General features: G+C 36.5%; 1 protein-coding gene across 1 annotated transcript in view; it reads right to left on the bottom strand.

The window, feature by feature from the left end:
- The window catches only part of LOC111048898 (protein turtle), a 144,249-nt gene that overhangs the window by 15,366 nt on the left and 104,826 nt on the right, over nt 1-24,057 (bottom strand). The window contains exons 10-16 of the mRNA XM_039429505.1: nt 22,615-22,886; nt 20,843-21,015; nt 17,386-17,454; nt 15,114-15,194; nt 13,323-13,508; nt 12,491-12,718; nt 530-614 (exon numbers count right to left, since the gene is read on the bottom strand). Of these exons, the coding sequence (XP_039285439.1) occupies nt 530-614; nt 12,491-12,718; nt 13,323-13,508; nt 15,114-15,194; nt 17,386-17,454; nt 20,843-21,015; nt 22,615-22,886 (1,094 nt within the window). The remainder of the gene's footprint in view (nt 1-529; nt 615-12,490; nt 12,719-13,322; nt 13,509-15,113; nt 15,195-17,385; nt 17,455-20,842; nt 21,016-22,614; nt 22,887-24,057) is intronic.

Here is a 24,057-nt window from a genome sequence, read left to right as displayed (position 1 = left end):
ATAAATAAATAAATATCTGAATCTATCAATATTTGTATAGTAATTGAATCGCTAATTGCAGAAAGGCAACATGTCCAGTTTTCATAATTTTACAGGAGAGACAAAAAACTTATTTAAACCTGTAGTAAACGATATATTCAAAACGTCGTCATTACAATGCTTTCAGTTGGACATGTATCCTTCCTACAGTAAATGATGTATCTTACATTAAATAGTTGATTTTTGAAAAAAAAACAATTTTTGAAAAAGTTGGACATGTTTTCTTTCTGCAATTAGCGATTCAATTACTTTCCACATGATTTTTAATCAACAATGATTCCTTATGAATGGTTCCTTCACTAAGCTAAACTCTGCAAATAAAACGTCTGAAAGTTGAAAAGAAAAATCAAAATTATTAAATGTTCATATGAAAAGATTAGTTGTTTGGATTTTAACCAACCACTCTGTTCATAAATCTTGAGTTCTGGTAGGATTTATCTGAAAATATATAAGTTAGATTGATTGACAATGGAAAAGGGTGATGACTCACTTCTTCAAAGGCACTTGGCTGACACTGGCCGGCGGCTGTCCACCGTTACGCGAGTCTGTGATTCGACACGCCACCATATTGTACGCTGCAAAACACACAAAACATACCGTTTACATAATTTGATAATATTCCATCAATAACACATTTGTACAACAGTCAAATTGAATTATTAGTTTGAATATTGTTAACACAATCCATTAATCGAGAAAATGAACGCCTGCCATTAGCCTAGCTAGACAGTCTCCTCCCACTCAACTGTGTGACAAAATGGCGGCTTAAGCAACAGAATCGCCATGATAATAAAATTTACTTCAGTACAAAATAAGAACCAAGAAAACAAGTGTGAAAGATAATAAAACAGATATGTAAATGGAAAAACTATTGACTAATGTATGCTTACAATTTTATGATAAAATTAAATTCGTAGTGTTGTATTGGTTGAAATGAATCTGGTCATCTACTCTTATTAAGGAAAATTCCAGTATAGTTTAAATGACCAGATTCATTTCAACCAATACAACACTACGAATTTAGTTTTATCATAAAATTGTAAGCATACATTAGTCAATAGTTTTTCCATTTACATATCTGTTTTATTATCTTTCACACTTGTTTTCTTGGTTCTTATTTTGAACTGAAAGTAAATTTTATTATCATGGCGATTCTGTTGCTTAAAGCCGCCATTTTGTCACGCCGTTGAGTGGGAGGAGACTGTCTAGCTAGGCCAATGGCAGGCGTTCATGCCCTCGACCAATAGCAGTACTCGCCTACTAGTATAAATTCTGCTGCTCTTGTATTTAGTTTTAGTTTATCAGAGATTGACAATAGTGTAATAACCGAAACCGGTCTTTCTAATTATCAATAAATCAGTGGTTTTTTGACATTTTCTTAGTCTTTTTCATTCAATTCTCCAATTATGGTAATGTATTTCAATGGAGTTGAAGAAAGAAATGTTTTATAAGTCAAGGTAAATATTTGATCTACCCAGAAATTTGAGTTTCCAAGGTTGTGGATATTTCAAGTAAAGAATTATTCCATATCCTCCACTGATAGCCATCTTATTATTAGTGGTGGCTGTGAGGATACCGGTACCTATTTCCAAGGTAACTAGGCAAACATAATCCAATAAGACTTGAACAACATGGGAAAGATAGGATGAACAATAAGAGTAACTAGTAGTGATTAGTCATTGCAATTAGACATTTATTCATAAGCAACTATGTCAAGTATTGTGACTGATCATGTCCTGTCTTGTTTTGACTAACAGGTGTGCGCCTAGTCTAAGTAACTAAGAATGGTATACCTACCATAATTTTTAAGACTATGGTAACGGATCAATTACTCATCAAATTACGGTTCTAGATAACTTGTAGACCGATTGGTCTACATCGGACCAATTTTCAAGATTGATAACGTTTTCTAGTTTCTAGTCTACTTGTCAAGATATGGGTCCGAGAGCACGTATGTCCGTCAAATTTAACCATCATTAACCGCTCATTAGAGACGTCATTCGCTACTCTCATGACATTTAACCGTCATTTAATCACGATAAATGTAATATTCGTACATGCAACCGGGATGTGAAGATTTAATATTGTCACGATGTATATCGTAACTAGTGAGGGGATTTTGATTTTAGAGTCAGTTTTGACGACGCTCGGTAATCTCATCATAAGATCTCGTTGTACAACGAGCGAGATAGGCACTGAGCTACTGCTCAACTATGCCGCGCACCCTTATACCCTCCCACTCGGCTGCAAAGGGAGGCTCGCCGAGTAGCAGAGGATGAGCCGAGCGCTCGGTGTGACTAGACGTGATTCTGTAGCTCTTCAAATTTTCAAATAATATCAGTGTTTACTCACGTTTAAATAATATTTTATTAGGTGTGTTGTGTTCCCGTATGTGTGAGTGTCACTTACATCACCTAATTCTGCTGGAGCTGTGAGTATAAGGAAGTTATGGTTGATTTTTAGTTTCTTCTTTTTCGTGAAAGGGCTAGAGGTTAGACAGTTCCATTGCTTGAACTTGTAATCAACCGAAGTATTGGAGTGAGAGAACCGTAGATTAAAGTGAGAAAAAAGAGAAGTCTCTATCTAATCTTCGACGATTTTTCACTTGTCAAAGTGGTCGTCCTTAGCAACTGAAAGGCGTCCTTAGCTACGATACTTCTTGTCAAAGTGTGCATAGCATGCTTGATTGGAATTGTTTGACAGAGTCTGCTGTTATCATTGTTTGTTATTATTGTTTAACTGTGCTATTTGAAAACAGCTGTGAAACCATAAGAGCAGTCTATAAGCCGCGCCAAATTCAATTTCATAGCTCTTCAAGTGCATCACTTTCATTCTTCTTTTGGTTTAGTGACAACGTAGTGCAATACTTCGGAATAATAATAATTATCATTGGCTGCTCTAATATTAGTGAAACTCCTATTCTTAATCCATTTTCCTTCTTACAGGAGCTACCCTATCACTTCCTGCCTTGATAGCTCTCTAGGCATTTCCACGCCCTTTCTAAATTCCCATTCTCATTTTTCACTAAGGCTTATAAGAAATAAAAATGACTAGAACGCGAAGCGAGTTTGAGAAAGCGAATTATTCAGCACAGCAAAGTCTAAATAATATTAAAAATGACCTGATCCACCAGGAAGTAGCGGAGATTGCGGTGAATATTCACGGTATCCTTTCTGTGATTTGTTGCAAATATTCGAGTGACGTGATAATCGATTTGGTGCCTGAAGTCACATCATTACTCAATAAGTATGATTCCGCTATTAAGGTGAACAACGACTTACAGGTTTCTGTAGCTAATATACTTGAAGAAAATAAATTATTAGTAAAATCCATTGAGTCAGAGAAGAACAAGAGACGAATTGATTTTGAGGAGTCATTGCAATGTGAAGAGGTGGCGGAGGGTGAAATCAAATCTTTGAAGATGGAAATTGAAGAGTTTAAAATGAGTCTGCTTGTATTGAAAAAAGAAGTACAAGACAAGGATACAATAATCGATCTACTCCGAACTGACTGTGAGAAACTTTCTTCCACAAATAAATCGACAAATTTTAATTCCGGGACCTAGTTTGTTTTACCCAGACACACTGCCAAACCAAAGAAGTGTGACTCTAACCTGACAATACCGACTAAGAACAGATTTTCCATATTCGAGAGTAATGATTCGCATGACATGCAACCTGCCAGGGAAGATGTTCGGAAGCAAACTAGTATTCAAAAAGAAAATTCAACACCTTCTGCTGTAAAGCAATCACGAAGAAAGATGTCGTGTAATGTTCGTTTATATGCTGACAGCCAAGGCAGGGATGTTCACAGGAGCTACAAGGGTGACAATAATAACTTCACGGCCATGATCAAACCAGGAGCTCGCTTCAGGGATGCTGTGGAGGAGTCTGGTCAACTGAACGACAATGATGTCAATGTCTACTTGGCTGGCTCAAATGACATAGCCTGCAATGAGAGAGAAGAGCTGCATTCTGCTCTGAGAAATAAACTGCGTGATCTGCAAAACCGGAGGGCTGGCAAAGTGATTGTGTTTTCTGTGGCTCACAGGCATGATCTTCCACGATGGTCTGTAGTCAACAAGGAAATTCGGAGGGTAAATAAGGAGAACTCGAACTTGTGTAAACATTTTAGAAATGTCACTTTCGTGGATATCAGCAACTTGGGTAGGAGATTCCACACATCGCAGGGCTTCCATTTGAATTCTTTGGGGAAAAGATACGTGAGTGACAGGATCATGGACGTGGTGTGTGAGCTAGCTCAACAAGAAAAAACATCTGACTCAATCCCCCTCAACTATTACACTAACTCTTTTTTAGGAGTGGATCGAGTTCTGTAGGATTGTCGTGCTCTGAATCCCAAAACATTGTTGGTGATGCGGAACAGGCAGACCCGGAATCACAGGTTTTGCAGTCTGATTTTGAAATGTTTCATTGGAATGTGCAGGGTGTCATGAACAAAACTGATGAGTTGGGTGATTTGATTAGAGAGCATAATGTCAGCATTTTGGGTATTTGTGAACACTGGTTGAAAGCTTGTGAGATAATTGAGGTTGGTTTGACTGGCTATAGATTGGCTAGTGCATACAGTAGACCTATAGAACGGAGGGGTGGTACGGCTATTTATGTAAGAAATGATCTAGAATACTGTGAGCTTACTTACTTGAAGGAAATGTCAATAGCCAGTATATGTGAAGTTTCTGGGGTTCTTGTTTCGAAATGGAATGTGATTTGTCTTGAGGTGTATAGAGTACCAGATAGGTGTAATTTTGATTATTTCATTGAGACGCTTCACGTTGTTTTGAATGTTGTATCACAGAAAAATAAGTCAAATGCATCCATTATTCTCAATGGAGATTTTAATGTTGATTTACTGGTGAATGATGTACATAGATCTATTTTTGTCAACTTATTAAATAGCTTCAATCTTAATTTAACTGTGTTTGATGTGACAAGACCAAGCAGGATATGTATTGACAGAGGAACATGTATAGACAATATGGCTACTTCCATACATAACGATAGAATTAAGTCTGTGTCTGTTATACCGACCTTAGTATCAGATCATCACTCATTGCTTGGCTTATTCACGTTGTCTGGTGGAAATGACTTGAAGCAGAGTGATAATGTTTCTCGAATCATTCGTCCGATTAATAATAGTTGTAATAAAAAATATTTCACTCTTCTACTGAGCAAAGTTAATTGGTTGGATGTATATGCAACAGGCAATATTAGTGAGAAATTTGAGTACTTTTTGAACAAATTCCTAAGTATAGTTGATACAGTTTTTCCTCTAAAAACGGTCAAGTCCTCCAAATTGAAGAAAACCCCAAAGTCTAGATGGTACACTGATAATTTATCAGCTCTCAAAGAGGAATGTTTGAATATGTATAGTCTTCACAAGTACACGGGTCTGGCTTTGCCATCTGACATGGTATTTCATGCTAAGCGTGAGTATTATTGTAATAAAGTATTGCAGACTAAAAATAAATCACATGCTATTTGGTCAGTTATAAAAGAGAATTTGAATGTTAACGATAGAACATCGGTACCACAGGTAACTGATCTCACAAGTGATAAATTTAATAAATGCTTCCTTGATAATGTAGAGTCAACAAAACAAAATATCCAACAATCAAAACATGATATGCCATATTATTTGAATAAATTTGTTCATGCTAGACAGAATGATATCAACTCTGTTTTCTCAGTTGGCCATTTCAGTGTTGAAGAGGTCTATAACGCCATTTTTTCTCTCAGTAATAGTATGAGTTTGGATGTGTATTGTTTGAATTCTGCTCTTTTAAAACTTGCTGCACCTTATATAGTGGAGGTATTGTCATATTTATTCAATCAATGTGTTAAAGAGGGTGTAATTCCTGTGTGCTTGAAATTGTCAAAAGTTATTCCACTGTATAAGAGAGGTACTAAATCTGATTGTAGTAACTATCGACCAGTGTCAATCATACCAATTATTGCCAAGGTTTTTGAAATATTGCTGAATACTCGATTAGTTAAATATTTTGAGGGTGAACAGCTTTTTTCAGATAAACAATATGGTTTCAGATCCAAAAGAGGAACCAATACTGCAATTCGTAATTTTGTGAAAGCTTGTGTGGATGCTTTAGATAGTAGAGAAAAGGTCATGGGGAGCTGGTATGATATGAGTAGAGCATTCGACACAATATCCCATGATATATTGTTATACAAGTTGAAATACTATGGCTTTGATCGGTCTGCTTTACAACTTTTTAAAGAATATTTGTCAGGGAGGTACCAATCGGTTTATTTTAATGGGTCCTTTTCAGCATATCTGCCTCTCAAATCAGGGGTACCTCAGGGATCCATATTAGGACCCACATTGTTTATAATATATGTTAATGACTTACCATTAGCGATAGGAGACGATAGAGTGAATACATACATGTATGCTGATGACTTGGCAATTCAGGTAAATAATAAATGTTTAAATTCAGTTGAACGTTTTATAAATGATGCAAATACTGTTATAAAAGACTGGACATCAGCCAACTCACTTAGTCTGAACAGCAACAAAACCCAAACGATGAATTTTTCCTTGGCTAATTATTCAGAAAATGGGGAGGTGAAGTTTTTGGGTGTGACGTTAGAGTCAAACATGAAATGGGGCATACACATTGAAAATATAAGTAAAAAAGTTGCTAGGGGTGTATTTCTCATCAGGAAATTTAGACCTTTTGTCAATGTTGATGTATTGCTATCAATTTACTATGCACACATTCAAAGTCATTTGTCATATGGCATAGTGGTTTGGGGACACTCGTCGTCTGAAATGAAAAAGCTCATGATTTTACAAAAAAGAGCTGTGAGAGCTATTTTCAATGTCCACTGTAGAACTCATTGTAAACCTTTGATCAGAGAGCTAAGAATACTAACGGTTCCATCTCTTTTTATTCTTGAGTGTCTGTTGTATGTAAAAAGTTACATGCATGAAATGCAGACAAATAATTACATTCACAATTATGGAACACGCCAAAAGACATTGTTGCATAGAAGTCAATGTAACTTACAACTAACTCTGAACAGTTTTCATGAATTTGGTAAGAAAATTTATAACTTGTTGCCAACGGAAGTCAGAGAATTAAATATGAGCAGTTTTAAAAAATGCGTGAAAGATATGTTGTGTGAGCTTTGTGTCTATAGTGTTAATGAGTTTGTAGAATGTTTGACACTTGATAACACATCTATAGACATATAGAATATTATTGTTCTTGTCCTGTTTTTATATTTTTGATTTGTTATTACTATTATTATTGTTAGTGTTACAAAACGTTACCATACTTATATTGTATTGATGAATGAAGAATGTTATAAATTGTGAATGTACCTGACCTTGTTATACAATTTGTTTTGTAATGACAATAAACAATTTTGATTTTGAAGAACAGTCTAGCACGGAGAGTCGGTCGAGAACTATTGAAGGAAGCAGCTCGCGGCGAGAGAGGGAGTACAGCTCGTGAGCAGAGTCTACTCCTGCTCCTTCGAATACTGCGTATTGCGCCTTCTATTAACTGGAGTTAATAGAAGACGCTAGAAGCTCCAAGATACAGCACTCGCAGGAAGTTGAGTACTGTACGACCACTTCTGCGACTACTAGCAGCCAGCCTACCTGTTTCGACCAGTGGCGACAAGTTAGGTTTTGGGCTAAAGCCTGACAGGACCCAGAAACATCACGAAGAGGACCAGGAAGAGCAGGAGGACCTCGAGTAAGGCTTGGGAAGGCCTTTCTCGACCCCGAGACGTCGATCCTGGCCGCAGGAGACAGCCGGTTCCCGAGGTGAGGGACCCGGTGACCAGCAGTGACCCCCAGTTCCGAGGCTCTTCTACCTTGCTAGCTCCAACTGGAATAGCAAGAGGACCTCGAGTAAGGCTTGGGAACGCCTTTCTCGACCCCGAGACACCGATCCTGGCCGTAGGAGATAGCCGGTTCCCGAGGTGAGGGACCCGGTGACCAGCAGTGACGCCCGGTTCCAGGGCTCTTCTATCTTGCTAATTCCATCGGGAACAGCAAGAGGACCTCGAGTAAGGCTTGAGAAGGCCTTTCTCGACCCCGAGACATCGATCCTGGCCGCAGGAGACAGCCTGTTCCCGAGGTGAGGACCCGGTGACCAGCAGTGACGCCCGGTTCCAGGGCTCTTCTACCTTGCTAATTCCATCGGGAATAGCAAGAGGACCTTGAGTAAGGCTTGGGAACGGCTTTCTTGACCCCGAGACGCCAGTCCTGATAGCCAGAAACTCCCGGTACCCAAGGTGAGGGATCCGGTGACCAGCTGCGACGCCCAGTTCCGAGGCTATTCTACCTTGCTAGTTCCAACTGGAATAACTAGAGGACCTCGAGTAAGGCTTGGGAACGGCTTTCTCGACCCCGAGACACCAGTCCTGATAGCCAGAAACCCCCGGTACCCGAGGTGAGGGACCCGGTGACCAGCCGCGACGCCCAGTTCCGAGGCTCTTCTACCTTGCTAGTTCCAACTGGAATAGCAAAAGGACCTTGAGTAAGGCTTGGGAACGCCTTTCTCGACCCCGTGACGCCGGTCCTGATAGCCAGAAACCCCCGGTACCCGAGGTGAGGGACCCGGTGACCAGCCGCGACGCCCAGTTCCGAGGCTCTTCTACCTTGCTAGTTCCAACTGGAATAGCAAGAGGACCTTGAGTAAGGCTTGGGAACGCCTTTCTCGACCCCGTGACGCCGGTCCTGATAGCCAGAAACCCCCGGTACCCGAGGTGAGGGACCCGGTGACCAGCCGCGACGCCCAGGTTCCGAGGCTCTTCTACCTTGCTAATTCCAATCGGGAATAGCAAGAGGACATCCAGTGACGATCGGGAACGCTTCTCCCGCCCCGGAGACCATACTCACGGAGGACACCAGATTATTCCTACTCCTATCTCTCCACGCCCAACCCTGTTGGGCAGTGCGAAAGCACGGCCCCTCTTTACTAAAAGAGGGAATCACTTCAACAAGGTACTCAAGGCCCTGTTCCAACCTCCGACTCGAACGAGGGTGGTTGACGGACACCCCACCAAGCCCCCCGTCCCCTGCTGCGGCCCACCCCAGACGCCGACTGAGTGTAGCCGGCCCAGAGCGACACTGGGAATTCTAGTAGAAGAAGGTGTGGGCAAAAATCTACTCAGAAGATTGGCACACAAACGTGGGGCTAAAGGTAGGAGGAAAAGAACAGCGATCAGTGCTGGAGAAAAGTGTACTCGCGGTGGAGAGGACAAGAGGAAAGCAGCGATCCTGGAGTGTCCTGGATCTACAAACTCCATCGTAATGCAGCAGTGAAACTAGCAACATCGACGAGGTTACCATCAACAGGTACAATGGCCGAGCTTAGGAAAATTCTAGTGGATCACCACAGGAGAATAGCAGACGAATCCAGCAGTCCAAACCAGGCTAGCGATGGAGCTAGTGTGGGCTACCACGAGGCAGACGGAGCAACTGTGGCCCCCTGCAGAGGAGGATCACCAGGAGTCTTCCAGACTTTAAAGATTACCTGAGGAGGCGTCACCAGCTTCAGATGGTGAATCCTGTCATTCAGAATAGACTGACTTATAATTTTCTCCTAATATGCATGAATCGTTATATAGTTCATAGACTATAACTAATGATTAGAAAATAAATTGATTCAGATTCCATATGTTGGCCCGTGCTTGGCAACGACAAATTTATTATGAGTTTCGGATTGGAAATGTGGAGATTTTATTGGGAATGGAAGAAGTGATAGCAACACAAGACTTTCCGATTTAACAGATAGAGCCTGAAGACTGATTATTTGGATAATTAAACTGAAATGGTTGAGTTACCACTTAGCTTAACTATAATTATCAAAGAGTATTATATATTAAAGACTGATTATTTGGTTAATTAAACTCAAATGGTTGAGTTACCACTCAGCTTAACTATAATTATCAAAGAGAATTATATATTAAAGACTGATTATTTGGATAATTAAACTGAAATGGTTGAGTTGCCACTCAGCTCAACTATAATATTATCAAAGAGTATTATATATTAAAGACTGATCATTTGGATAATTAAAATGAAATGGTTGAGTTGCAACTGGTCTGCACATTTTGCTTATTAGAACAGCAGACTAAGAAAAATGATTTATGTTTTTAGGAAACTTAGAGAATATTTGAACAAGAACGGAATCCTAACAATTTATCACGCATTTGTTCAATCAATTATTGAAGGAGGGATCCTAGCTTATGGAGGAGGATTCAGATCTATTTTGAGTCCTCTATTCATAACCAAAAAACTGATTCTAAAGGCTGCACTTGGGAGGCGTTGGGACTACTCGACTGAGGTGGTTTTCGCGGAGATGGAGGTGCTTGATGTCAGGCAATTATACATTAGAACTTTGGCAACATACCTATTCAAAAACTATTCTGACATATTTAATACTATCACTCATAATTATACAACAAGGAGAGTAATACATAACAATATCCAAATGCCAAGGGTAAATAAAACCATCTTCACTACCAATTCATACTACATAGCCCATGTTCTTCTGTTAAAATACTTACCTATAGCTGTAACAGACTTCATTAACTATAAAATATCTGCATTCGAAATAGCAATTAAAAGGTGGATTCGGGGTATCGGTAGAGGTGGGAGTTGTGAAAGATTGATTACTTCAGAGTTTAGATTCTAGGGCTGGATTCAAATGAACTAAAAAACTAATAAAATCATAAGACTTTACACATTCTATCACCGGTCACTATTACAAATTTTAATCATTATACTGGCTATTTTTCTGAATCTCCTGATTCTCTCTTTTTGAGGTGTGTGTGTGTGTGTGTGTGTGTGTGTGTGTGTGTGTGTGTGTGTGTTGGCGTTTTCACGCCTTTGTGGGTGATTTGTTTCTTCGTCTGTTTGTTGGCTTTGGATGGGGGGAACGTCACTTATGTGGGGCGGGAAGGGGTTTCTTGGGTTTCTAGGGGGTGGCATAGGGATAGGGGGGAGAAATGTAGTTTCATTCTCGGGGGGGGGGGGGGGGGTTAGTGTCACTATTATTGAAATGTCAACAAGCTTAACCGATCTATGCAAGTACTGCGAAATATATATATGCCTATTCCTACCTTAGATTCATTCTCGCACACAGGCAGTAATGTCTCTGCGAGAGTAAATATTTCTTAATATATCATATTTGTATATCTGCAGGCATTCTGTGGTGCTGACATTGTCTTATTTTTATTGTAAAGTGTATTCTTATTTTATGATGTAGGGTACCACTGTAATTGCTTGTACTTATGAAATAAATAACTTTTTGAAAATTTGAATTGAATTCTTCAAGTGCCTGTCCGCTTCCAGACGCTGGCTACCATGGTGGCTAGCTCCGCAGCTGCACGGGTATTCATGGAGAACCAGGCACTCAAATTTCTCAGCCACGAAATTCTTTTTCTGCAATATGCACTGTAGATCAGAACGGTGTAGGGGTTTCTCATAACAAGCCCAAGTATTGCAACGTTCTCGATTCTATACTATTCAGCAGCTTTCTTTCATCATTTGTATGACTTATAAATAATAGCCAAGCTTCTCGTTCAAACAACGCTGACAGTTTAGCATGTTAATCTGTAAGGACAATATTAATGGTATTATACCTACAGAGTCCTGTAGAAGCCACTTTATAGAACTAGACATACTAACCTTTCTCTCTTATTATATATGAGGTGATTATGCATGTTACGAGAAAGACTATGTCTAGAAATGCTGATATCCATAGATAAAATACAAGAAATAGAGGAGACTATGCTCCACTGTATCAAAGAACAGCTCTTTTTGAAAAAAAACCAACATATATGTGCCTCAAATTTATTAGAAAGCTTCCTACTAATTTGAAAAACTGTGAAGTTGTCCATGATTTTGAGTTGAAGAGCTTTTTGATGGTTGGAGTATTCTATAAAGATGCGTACAGATATACGCGCTTTGAACACGCCCCGATATTGAACGTTACGCGAGATGTTACGCAAGGGTTCGCAATATGTTCGAAGGATGATCGCGCGCTTGTCGTATTGCTGACTTCGCTACAACCTAACCTCACAAATGTGAACGTTCAATCCATCTGATCAAGTAACACAACTAAATAAAATACTCTGACCAGGAAATTGCTGGGTAGCCTAATAATGCATTATGTTTATTAAATTAGGTTTATATAATAAATTGATAATTATCATTTATTGTATTTATTGATAATTATGTTTTATTACGCACCTTGACACGAATGAGTTTATGAGTAGAGAGGGTTCCTTTGTGCGATTTTCTACTTCTTTTTTTGTGTTACCGTATATGTTATGATCTTAACAATTCATATGCTCTAATAGAGTCTCTAGAGATCTTTTGAAAAAATTAATAGTGATTATTTGTGAAAACATTGGTGTTAATTTGATTTGAGTTGGTGGTAGCGTACCTTTTTCCTGTTTCCGGCGCTTGCGCTTGTTACATATTTTGACGGCACAGACGGAGAGGATGATAGCGACGATGAAGAAGAGGATGCCTCCGACGACGCCGGCCGTGATCGCCTTGTGCTTGACGCGTGCCGGCACCGAGAACTTCACCTCGTCGCTCGACTCGTAGCTCCGCACCGAATTCGCCAGCACCCGGAAGTGGTAGGTGCGTCCGCCTACCAGGTTCTTAACTGCAACCAACCACATTTCAAATTCATTCTATTCCTTTCAGAAAGTGTAGTACCGGTACATTACAATACATTCCCCTGAAAATTACCCCTCTAAAGCTGCGTACAGACTTGATCGCCACAAACACAGCATTTCACTCTCATCAGCAGATGCTACCTTTATTATAACCTTATACTGTTTATGTACAAATACAGATATAATCAGCTGATGAAGAGCGAAATGAGGTGTTCGTGGTGCAAAATACTGTACGCAGCTTAATATGGAACAAGTCAACGTCTAGAGGAGGAGTCAATAGGAACAATACAGTACTTAAAAAAATAAGTTAACTTTATACTGCTGTAAATGACAAACTAATATCATAGAGAAAATGTAGCATAAGAAGAAGATGGTTATACCCTCATGATATGGGTCGTTATGTACCAAATTTGAAAGTTTGAAAGTTAATGGGAAAAGTACAGTAGCCTAGTTTTTCAACTAAAATGGCATAGAATATGACATAATTTGATTCTATTATTGTTTTGGTAGAATAAAACTGATTTGATTGATTGAATTTATGAAGCATTAAATACGTATTCGTTGTATGTTTGCAGGAAATGTTTTTCTCACCTAGATAAGAGGTTTCTTCAGAGCGTATCTGTCCCTTGTTGAGAGTCTTCCAGTTTCCGTCGGTTCGATACTTGATGGTGTAGTACTGGACGAGGTGGAAGCGCTCCAAGGGAGCCTGCCACGTGATCATGAATCCGTTGCTGATCTCAGTCACCGTCAGGTTTCGAGGCTGACCTGGTTTCGGCCCTAATATCACACATCATTCAATTATTATTCTTCATTTCAATACATGCCACACTTAATTGACTCATACACAGAAGACTAAAAATGTTCTCAAGTATTAAATGCATAACTTCGTCACAAGATAAATAAGTATATAGAGCGGAAATTTATAGTTCTACTAAAACTATTATATCAGTTGATTCAATAGTAATTTCAAAAAAATGAGGAACCAATTGTGATGGAAAAATGTAGCTTATTGTGTTTATTGTTTAATGTTGTACCTCTACCCATACAAAAATAAGTGCTGTAGATGCAGTTGACAAGGAGAATTATATTGTTGTATTGATATTGATTAGCCTACCATTAAAAATACTATTTGCTTTGACATTCATTATTTTACAAAAGAAAACATAATGTTTTACTATAGACTGTATTTAAATATTTGTAATACATTCAAATGAACCAATAAACTCATCTGATGATAATATTACTCACATTTATGGTTATTATTTAAGTTCAAAATTATAACGATAATTCATATGCTAGACTTTTGCTAACAATAAAACAAGTACAAATTGTACTTTGTAATTAGATCCAATATTTATAAAAAAATGTAATTATGGAATCCAGGACCGATTCAATACGTAGGCCTTTATATGGTATCTTCTATAAACGCTTCTCATCACACATAAATAGATTCGATTATATTTATTGAATATAATCATATCATCACAAATTTATACTCATTCGAAAAGTAATAATTGACTGAATTAAATTTTACGTTCATAACAATTTCTGAATTGAAGTTATAGCCTCAGTAAGAGACATTCTCATAGTCCAGATTGTAAAACAAGAGTTTAAAACTAGTAGTAAGAGAATAATAAAGAATGAAGAATGAATAAATTTAATGGTAATATGAGGGCTTCACAAGCACTACAAGAACAGGTGAGTCATACACAATAAAACTATGAAAATGCAAACAAGTAAATACCGTACTATAAAAAGGAACAGCCGAATATTTGAAAATTCAGAGCTACAATACAAACTAACAAGTGGATAGGAAGCATTCATTCGCTAACTGAATGGTTTTAAATAGTTACATATTGTTTGGAGCGACTTCTAAGGGCTCAAGAAGCGATAAATTTAATACAAGATTCAGTATTACAAGCTATTCAAATACGAATTGTTAATTTGGCCTGAATTAATCTGGGCTAAAACCTTTCAATCAGGCCTACGTCATATTAACATTCACATTTTTCATTATCACAGAAGGCTTATTTTCAACAGTATCGAGAAAACCAACAAAAAAAGTTCCTCCAAACAATTTTTCAATTTTGAATACTTTAATGACTTTAATATTAAATAATTGAGATTAGTTAATATAATTTAATATTAGTTAGTATAGTACAGTAACGCATTCGTTTTTTCCAAATGCAAAATGATAATGTGAATGAGTCACAGTGATCGAATTCAAGCATCCCAAAATTTGAATGATCTGTTGTAAATAATAAATTGTATAATTTTATTTATGGCAATGATAGATTTTCTTTCAATATCTTCAAGTAAATTGACACCTGAAGGCCACAAAGTGCATCTAAATGGAATGTAATGAGGTTTTAAAAAACCAACCTGTTGGTCTAAAAATTGGGGGCACAAGAGTAGCTCCCGACGAATCGGTAGGAAAAAGAATAACAGTATTATCAAGAACATCTGCAATCAAATAAAACACAGGTTGCAATAAAAACAAAAAACATCAAAAGCAAAACTCATAACACAAAACATTAGACAAGCAAGAACAAACATCAAACAACATTTAGAGTACCTATAAATCTAAATTACAACAATCGGTATTATTCAGTTGGCATGCATACAAACAGGAATAGAAAGGAGATTAAGGGCAAGCTGAAGATTTTTTTCGTTCCTTTTATAGTTACAGAGATCTTGACAAAAAGAATGAATGTCAGATTTATTGATGCAAAAGATATCATCAGGGTATATTCTACAAAAATTGTTTCAAGTATTCATATTAAGACGTAAACAGCTAATACAGAGTCCTTGATCTCATCAAAAGCAAAAAACGTCCAAATATTGCGTATTACCAAAAGCAGAGAATCGAATCGGAAATGCATTTCAGCTAAAGGGAATCATGTCACATTCTGAATTGAAGGTACTTACATCTCAAGCAAAGCATTAGATAGTTACATATATTTTCACTAATTTTCTTATGTATTTGATAAATTGGATAGCTAAATGTGAGCTGCTTTGAAGTGTGTTGTGGAGGATTGAATCAAATAATTACAATCAATCAACCACTTATTTATCAGTACAATTATTACAATTATATATATTAATAAATATCATAATCTAAAAGAGGAAAACTAAGCTTAGCTTGAACTATCATATTATTTTATTTTAATCCTACTCAAAGATACAAATAATAGCATGATGATACAATAATATTTCATATACAATAATTAGTTTTCATATAATCGTTATATGAAAATTCCTGTGTAATTTCAGGAGCTATTACAATTATATAAAGCCAACATGAATCAGCATTTGAGCCACAAAATTAAGTTTCATGTGGAACTATTAGAGATTATATAATGATTTAAATACTAATGGGTATCAAATTTAAGAGTGGTATGTGATACAAATGAATAATGTATGTAAATTATGTTATAAAACAATTAAGAAAACTATTTATAGTGCTGAGCTGAAGTAACTATTACTCGTAAGCTAAGATTCAATTCACTATTGAGAGTCTGATGTGTAAAGAATCATATACCGCCATTTGACAGATAAAGTGATCTCTACTGGAGCAGCGTAGATATAAACGTCTTATTGAGAAATGAGATTTATTCTTTGATTATTATCTGAATGAATCGTATTCATTTATAGCTTCTATGAAATTCTACCCTGGAACAATAAAATTATTTTACCAGATAAAAAACCATCAGTTGAAAGCTATCAGAGATTTTAATCAGTTTATTACATATTTTGTACATGAATATATTGCAACATATCTTGAAATATATTATTCACGATATTACAAGATATTTTTCGGATTTACAACATATATTAAATTAACAAGTTTAAAGTGCATAACAAAATATTCTTCTGCCATTTAAACGATATACAAAAAAATTTGCAAGACATACAAAACAAACAGGATATAGGCCTAATCTAATGAGTTCATCAAAAATATAACCAGTAGCTAACTAATCATCTAGCCAGCCTCCACGCTGGTCAATCTCAAAATAAGATTGAGTTAAGATTAACTATAATGTAAGTATAACTTATTGCGTAAAGCAGTCTTTGTTAAAAAAAGGTAGAGAGGCCAGTTACGAGTAGAAGAAGCTAATAAAAAGAATTAGCACCTGATATTTCGTTTCAACAACTACTGGATGAAAAAGGTGAGGCCATTATTGTGATGGTGTTCAATATACTCAACTATCACACCACACAATAGCTACTATTCACTTATTACCCATCAAAAAAAGCGTTCAAAGATCCATAAAAGAAAAACAAAAAAGTACCGGTACAACGCTTTCAATCAAGTAAATGTTTAATGTAGCTTTCTACATATTGACTTATTATCCATCAAATGAACAACAATCTATCAATAAAAAAACTATAGGGTGAAACTTCAATCGGATATCCCCTTTTTTGGATTATCAAATAGAAAATAATTACTTATTATCATAGAAGTACACAAATAACTGCACAAAATAAGCAAAAGGTAGAGGAAGCTTCAGTCAAGTAAACCAGACAAATAGATTTGAGAGTAGCCAAGTAATGGAGAAGGAGACGCATGCAAGGATGGTGCGTGAAGCGTGCTAAGGAGAGAGAGAGAGAGAGCTGAGGTTAAAGCGGCGTGCTGTGGTGTAGGCCTACTCACCCTCGGGGGGATTGAACGGGTTGTCGCTCTCTTTCACCGTCGGTGCTACATTCACCCTGATACCGTGGTCTACATATAAGACAGAAACATTATCATACTCATACAATTCACTTGCAACTCAGTTGTAAACTACAATACAAAATCCGGTATAGCTCTCACTTTTCCACACTGATATCAAAGCCAGGAAACTTCTTGATTCCAGGATACTACTTTCATTTCTGTCAGCATTCGATAAGTTTACTACAGTGAGATTCACGTTTCCAAGTCAGCACCTGATTAACCTTGATTTGCTAAGATTGCTTGGTTTTGCTTGGTCTGTCATTAGACAAAGCACCACCTAAGTTAATAAGTTAATAACGCACCTTTTTCAAACTCCGCACCGTTGCAAAATTGCCATGAATGTTTTTAGGCTATGTATATATAAAATGAACTACCAGAATAGTGAATCTCAATTGGGAAAATATATTTTCTGTTGATGGAAGAAACTTATTTGAGATAGAGTTATTGATCAGTATCAACATGATCCAACTATTCGGTTATACCTAGATGACTTGAATTAAAATGATTTATTATAGAAGGTGGTGGAAAACGAAAGGTGGCAACTATGACCTCCTATCAAATCAACTGACTTTAAAACATGAATCACACTATAGATGCATATTTTTAAAATAGATTACAAATTTATCGAAATTGAATTTGATTTTATGGACTCAATTAAAAACTATTGAGACAGAATATTATTCATCTGTGATCTATATAGTTGAATGTTTTTTTTTATTCTACGAGACTTCAGAATATATGAAACAGGCTTAAAATGACTAAGATTGAAACTGAAAACATTGAGATTTGATATTTTTAAGATTTCTTCGGTTTGTAAAATAAATTTTCTCTTGTTCCTTTCAATCTTGAAAAGTTTGAAAAAATACCGGATTTTGAGAGTGAAATAATATAAAGTATGCAGAGAGAAGAACCTAGATACCGTTATTTTATTTGAATGGTTGTCAAAATTTTGTTTAACAACAGATTGTCAACAGCTTACTCGGAAAATATGAGACTAGCAGAATCAATTAATAAAGAGAAGTTGTTATTTTAACATGGCATGAACCTTTTGAACAAAAATAAATATATAACCTTATATGCGACAAATAGAATATACATCAATGATAATGCTCACTTTGTTATTTAATTAGGGCAAGTTGTAATAAAAATTGAAAAATCAAACCCTTTTAATACTGTATTTATTTTTACACAACAAGTTTTGAGCTCTTCAAAGTTCAAACACACTATTGTACAGATATTTTCACACTTGAAAATGACTCTAGAATAGTTCGAAACATTAATTTTCATCATCAATAATTATGTACACAATTTGGAATTAGGCTACTTTGGAGTAAGTTTATGAATGTTACTTATGAAAATATTAAGATTGATGAACTATAAAGGAGAAAATTGAAAATGTTATAAAAATCAGCAATAAAATAATTATTAAATGAAAATTATTATTTTATCCTTTATTAAGGTTGTATTAAATTGAGATGTGATCAAAAAGAATTCCAACAATGAAAGAAATTGCCTCACAATTTGTCCATGGTTGTATGCGTAAGAGATCTGTAATGTTGGAATTACGTTCAGAGCTTTTAGTCAATTACATTTCAAGATTCGATATTATTATTAGATGAATATTGAATAATATTATATCAAAAGTAGGAGCCTGAAAATGAATATTTAGTCGATTATAGTTTCAAAATGCGATATTATTGTTAGATAAATATTATATTGAAATGGAAAAAAGTATCGATCAACTTCAAGCAAAGGAAATATAGAAGAAAGGAAACCACCAGGCCAAATTGTGAGAAAAGCAAAGAATCGTTATACTTATCAAAAGTAATAGTGCTATTAAGCTATTCAAAAATCAATATAATAATGAAAACCATACAAAAATGTATATCAATAAAAAATGTGTAGATAAGTTGCATAGATAAAATGAATGAAGTTAACTCCTTCGCTGAACGAATCGAATCTTACTGTAGAGAATGGAGGTTATGAAATGAACTATGGTAGCATTTTTTTAAAAACACTCATTCTCTTATAAAACTCATGCTCGGTCAAGACATTTGAACATCGTCAAACCAGGTAAGCTTTACACGCGCGCACTGGAGTTATCGATAGCAACTATTGCTATAGAAATAATATTAGTGCATCTTTGTAAAGCATTGACGATTCGATCATGTTCAAATATATTGACCAAGCATGGTGGAACCGGACATCAATATATCAAAGCACATCAAAATAGCCTGCATCATTGAAAATAATCATATTCAAGCCATTTGGTTTTTTCCAATTAAATACATTTCCCTAGAATTGATATTCTGAGTAGAATATGTCATGGTATAGACAATATCTTGCAGAATGTATCCTCAAAATTTCATGAATTTATTTTCTCCAATTCGGTAAAAGATCACCTCAAAGATTTCAACTTAAGGCGCTCATATTGCACAAATAAAAAATTGTTATTTCTTATAATATGTTCCATTGATAGTATCCATATTAAAATAATTTGAAAAATGTCACTTGGAAAAAGGTTCTCCAGAAGCGTGGTGCGCAGCATTAACAAATAATATTTTGCGTCCATCAATGTTTCATTTTTTTCTCTTTTATTTTCAAGCTGTCAACATCCAATGAACACAATTAACAATACCTCTCTACCCAACTCCGTAGAAAGGGTGGGTGAAATCCACTTCTTCAAGATCTCAGTTGATCAAGAATCAGCCCGGGTAGGCAACTCCAGTACGTTCAATTTTCGGTTCATCAATTTCATTTCGCTTTCAGAAAGTCCATGGATACTGTAGCATATACTTAATTGTATAATTACTATGAAATGATATCAGAATATTAAAATTTAAAAACAAAAACCTAAACCCTAACCTGATTCTAACTATAACTTCACCCTACCCCATTCTCACTAATTTCTAAGAAGAGTGCTACGATGTTACTAACACGCAGCCTGCATTGAAAACTTGATGCCGTGCGACTGGACGAACTGAACGGTCCAACTTCCCATCTGTTTCAGTATTTCAAGAAATGGTCGAGATAGGTGGTACCATAGCGAAAATATAGCATAAGAAGGTATCCCATGGTATAGGTCGTTTATGTTCCAAATTTCAAGCCAATTTCTTGTTAACTCAAGCCAATTACTGTCGACTACTGTCTATCATTATCGTTTTGGCCGGATGAGAGTGTAAGAACGGCACAGTATGAGAGACTAACAGCGTCACATGGCATCACGAAATAGAACTACTAGGAATATCGGCTTGAGTGAAATTTGGAACATGAACGCCCTGAAAGTCCCATGGGATGAATTCTCATGCTATCTTTCCTCTATGGTGGTACTGGATGAACTGAGATCTCGACAAGACCCTCCCCTTAAAGACATCGCATGAATGGTGGGTGAACTGACCTAGAGTGCGCACAGTGATGACCTTGCTGAGCATGCCGTCGCCAAGGGCGTTCTTGCCGATGACCTGGAACTCGAAGGTTGTCCCGGGAGACAGTCGGTTGATGGTGACCATTGTGCTGCCGGGTGGAGTCACCGGAATCGTCAGCCAGTCCGACTTGCCCGCTTCCCGATACCTAAACAAGTCAACAAACAATATGTATTGTGATCAACACTTTTGTTAAGTTAGTCAATTTTATTAGTTTTGACAAATAAAATATATTTCAGAACGAATTGAACATTATTGAAAACGATCAGAAATTAAAACTGCATCGAATATACTGGTATAACTTGAATCACACCTATCCAATACAGAAGGCGGTGGAAATAGAGAATCGGTACGGTAACTCTGTAGTCCTATAATTTACACTGACTTTTGTAATATTACATTTTTTCTCGATAAAAATTGAATCTTCAATTCGATATTCAAAATATTAATAAAACTTGATAGCAAATATCGGTGTAATCGATATATGGACTAAATTTTTCACAGGGAATTTATCATATATACTAGTGTTGAACATTCCACTGAATCACTGTAACAAAGTTATATTTCTGAATAAACAGATAATTCTAAACAATATAAAGGTTAATTAAATTTAAAATAACTTTAAAAATAAAGTTTTATTGAAAACAATAGATATAATGTTTGTAGACTTGTGTTCTTTGCTAATTGGCAATCGATGATGATGTGTCTCGGCTTCACTGGAAAGGCTTCTTGTTCTTGTCTCTCAAATTTTTTAATGGCTGGCTTATGTTAGGAGTGTTGGCTTCTGTTGAAATTTTCCTAAATAATTGAAATTTAAGATTTGTTATTAGTGATCTAAATGTTTCTATAAAGTTTATTGATGTTATTGAACATACATGAAATGTAGATTTCAATTTTTCTTTACATGTTATGCTGAATTTCTCATTTAATGTTGAAAGCCATAAGCCTGTTTTGAAACCTGTAAACGTTAGATACGTATTCTTAATCTATAACTTAAGTTATATATTTAAATTTTGATTTTGAAGTAATAATTTCTGAGTTTTTGTGAAAGCTGTTGGAATCTGTTTTGATGAACAGAACAAACATATTAGTAACCTCAATCATGTTCAATCTATGTTTGATCCATGTATGATTATTTGTTCTGGTGTGAACTGAAATTTTTGAATCATTTTTTAATAAATTATAATTTAATTTGCTCTGAACTGGATTTCTTATTCATAAGCATTAGATCCATTCATGATATATCAAGATATTAGCTTATTAGGAACCGATGACTTTCCTTAGGTGATAGGTGAATGCTATCCAACCTATTAGGATAAATTGGTAGCATGTCACTTTGAAACGTGGATCTCATCATAGGTATAGTCTGTGCAAACCTTAGTTTCACAGCACATGTCTTATGGAGTACAGCGCTGCCAGATTTCACAGAATCCAGGTAGCATGTAAAATAATTGTGTGAGAGAAAGAGCGTATGGGCCTTTTTGATAGAATCAGCATAAAAACGGCAACCGTGTACTCCTATTATTCCACTGAAACAGCATTGGTCATACAGCTGCCTGCAGCAAACTAAGGTTTGCACGGACCTTAGAAGACGTTAAGCAGAGTTTGGTTAAAAAAGAATTAGATGTAATTATTGGAGATAAATGAGAGAGTGTATCTATTCAAATGCTCATGGATATAAGTATTGAATAAGTAATAATTGACAGCATTTAATTAGTATTTTGAATGAATAGTTGTTGAGACGAACCATATGGTGTAGTCCTGCTTGTAGTCAGGACCGCCACTGTAGCCAGGCAGCCAGGTGAGGGTGACGGCGAACTCGCTGGCATTGGCGGAGAGGTTGTAGGGCGCATGCGGCTGAGTGCCTTCGACCACCAGCTGGGTGGCAGTCACTATGGTGGCCACCTCGTTGCTGGCCACACACTGGTAGAAGCCAAAGTCTGTGCGTCGCAGGCTCTCGATTGTGATGTTGCCGCCCACAATTCGAACGCGGTTACGCTGCATCGGCTGCCCGTCTCTCTGTAAACAAACCAACCATACATTTAAGCATTATCAGTTCAATTAACATTTACCTAAATTGAACCATAGAAAAAAGATACCATACAAAGATATCCCATTATATTAGCATAAATGTTCCAAATTTCACTGATAACTCAAGCGAATAGTCCTGGTTTATGCATTCATTTTCAGTTCCATTAACTTTTAGCTACGTTGAACCATGGAGAAATGATAGCATAAGAAGATATCCCATGATATAGGGCGTTTATGTTCCACACTGTTGACTCAAGAACTGCAGAACTTGAGTTTGTTACAGTGTAATTCACTTAAACTATCTGTATTGATTGAATGGAAACCATTAATGGTTAATAATGATTGCTGACAGTGTAAGCATAGCGGAAACATACCATAAGAAGATAACCCAGGACGTTTATGTTCCAAATTCCATTGTTTGTTCAAGCCGATAGTCAAACAAGTTCTTTTTCGTGAAGCTATGTGACGCTGGTAGTCTCTCATACTGTGTCCTTCTCACACACTCTCCTCAACAAACAGTAAAATAGACAGTAGTCGACTTGAACATAAACGACCTATATCATGAGATATTTTCTTTTATGTTATTTTTTCCTCTATGATTGAACACTTCAGAGATGTTGTAGAATTTTTCATGATAAAATAAAAACACAATATAATGTTTGTCTTCTGTACTGAATGTTTTTGACAAAACCCAGCGTTTCTATGCTCATGTCATCATCTTCAGTGCATGATCCTCTCTGCACATAGATACCCTGGGTTTGTAAAAATAAAAAATTGAGTAGAGGAGACAACATTTCGAGTTTTTCATTGCATTTCAGCTATATTGTTCATTATTATGAATCTCTTCTTCTTCTCTATATCTATAAAAGGCTAAGCCCCAACAGACTGAAATCACACCACAGCCCAAACTACTGAGCCTAAAAACTTGAAATTTTGCACAATTTTTTATGGTAGCCTCAAAACATCCACTAAGAAAGAAAGGATTTTCAGAAATTTGCCCCCCTGAGGGAGCTGGGGCCCCCCAAAAATGTTGTACTTTTTAACCGCTCATTCCACAGCAAAGTCATGAGGAACTTTTTGTTCAGCTACGAAAAATAATTAGATCTCTGCAGAAAAATTCCGATCAGGAGCACAGGGGCATTCAGAAGAGGGCTTTTTT

Source organism: Nilaparvata lugens, chromosome 5, assembly GCF_014356525.2.
Source record: "Nilaparvata lugens isolate BPH chromosome 5, ASM1435652v1, whole genome shotgun sequence".
In the NCBI taxonomy this organism is placed as follows: Eukaryota; Metazoa; Arthropoda; class Insecta; order Hemiptera; family Delphacidae; genus Nilaparvata; species Nilaparvata lugens.
Note: the sequence above shows the minus strand (reverse complement) of the source record. Positions and strands in the feature narration are given on the sequence as shown.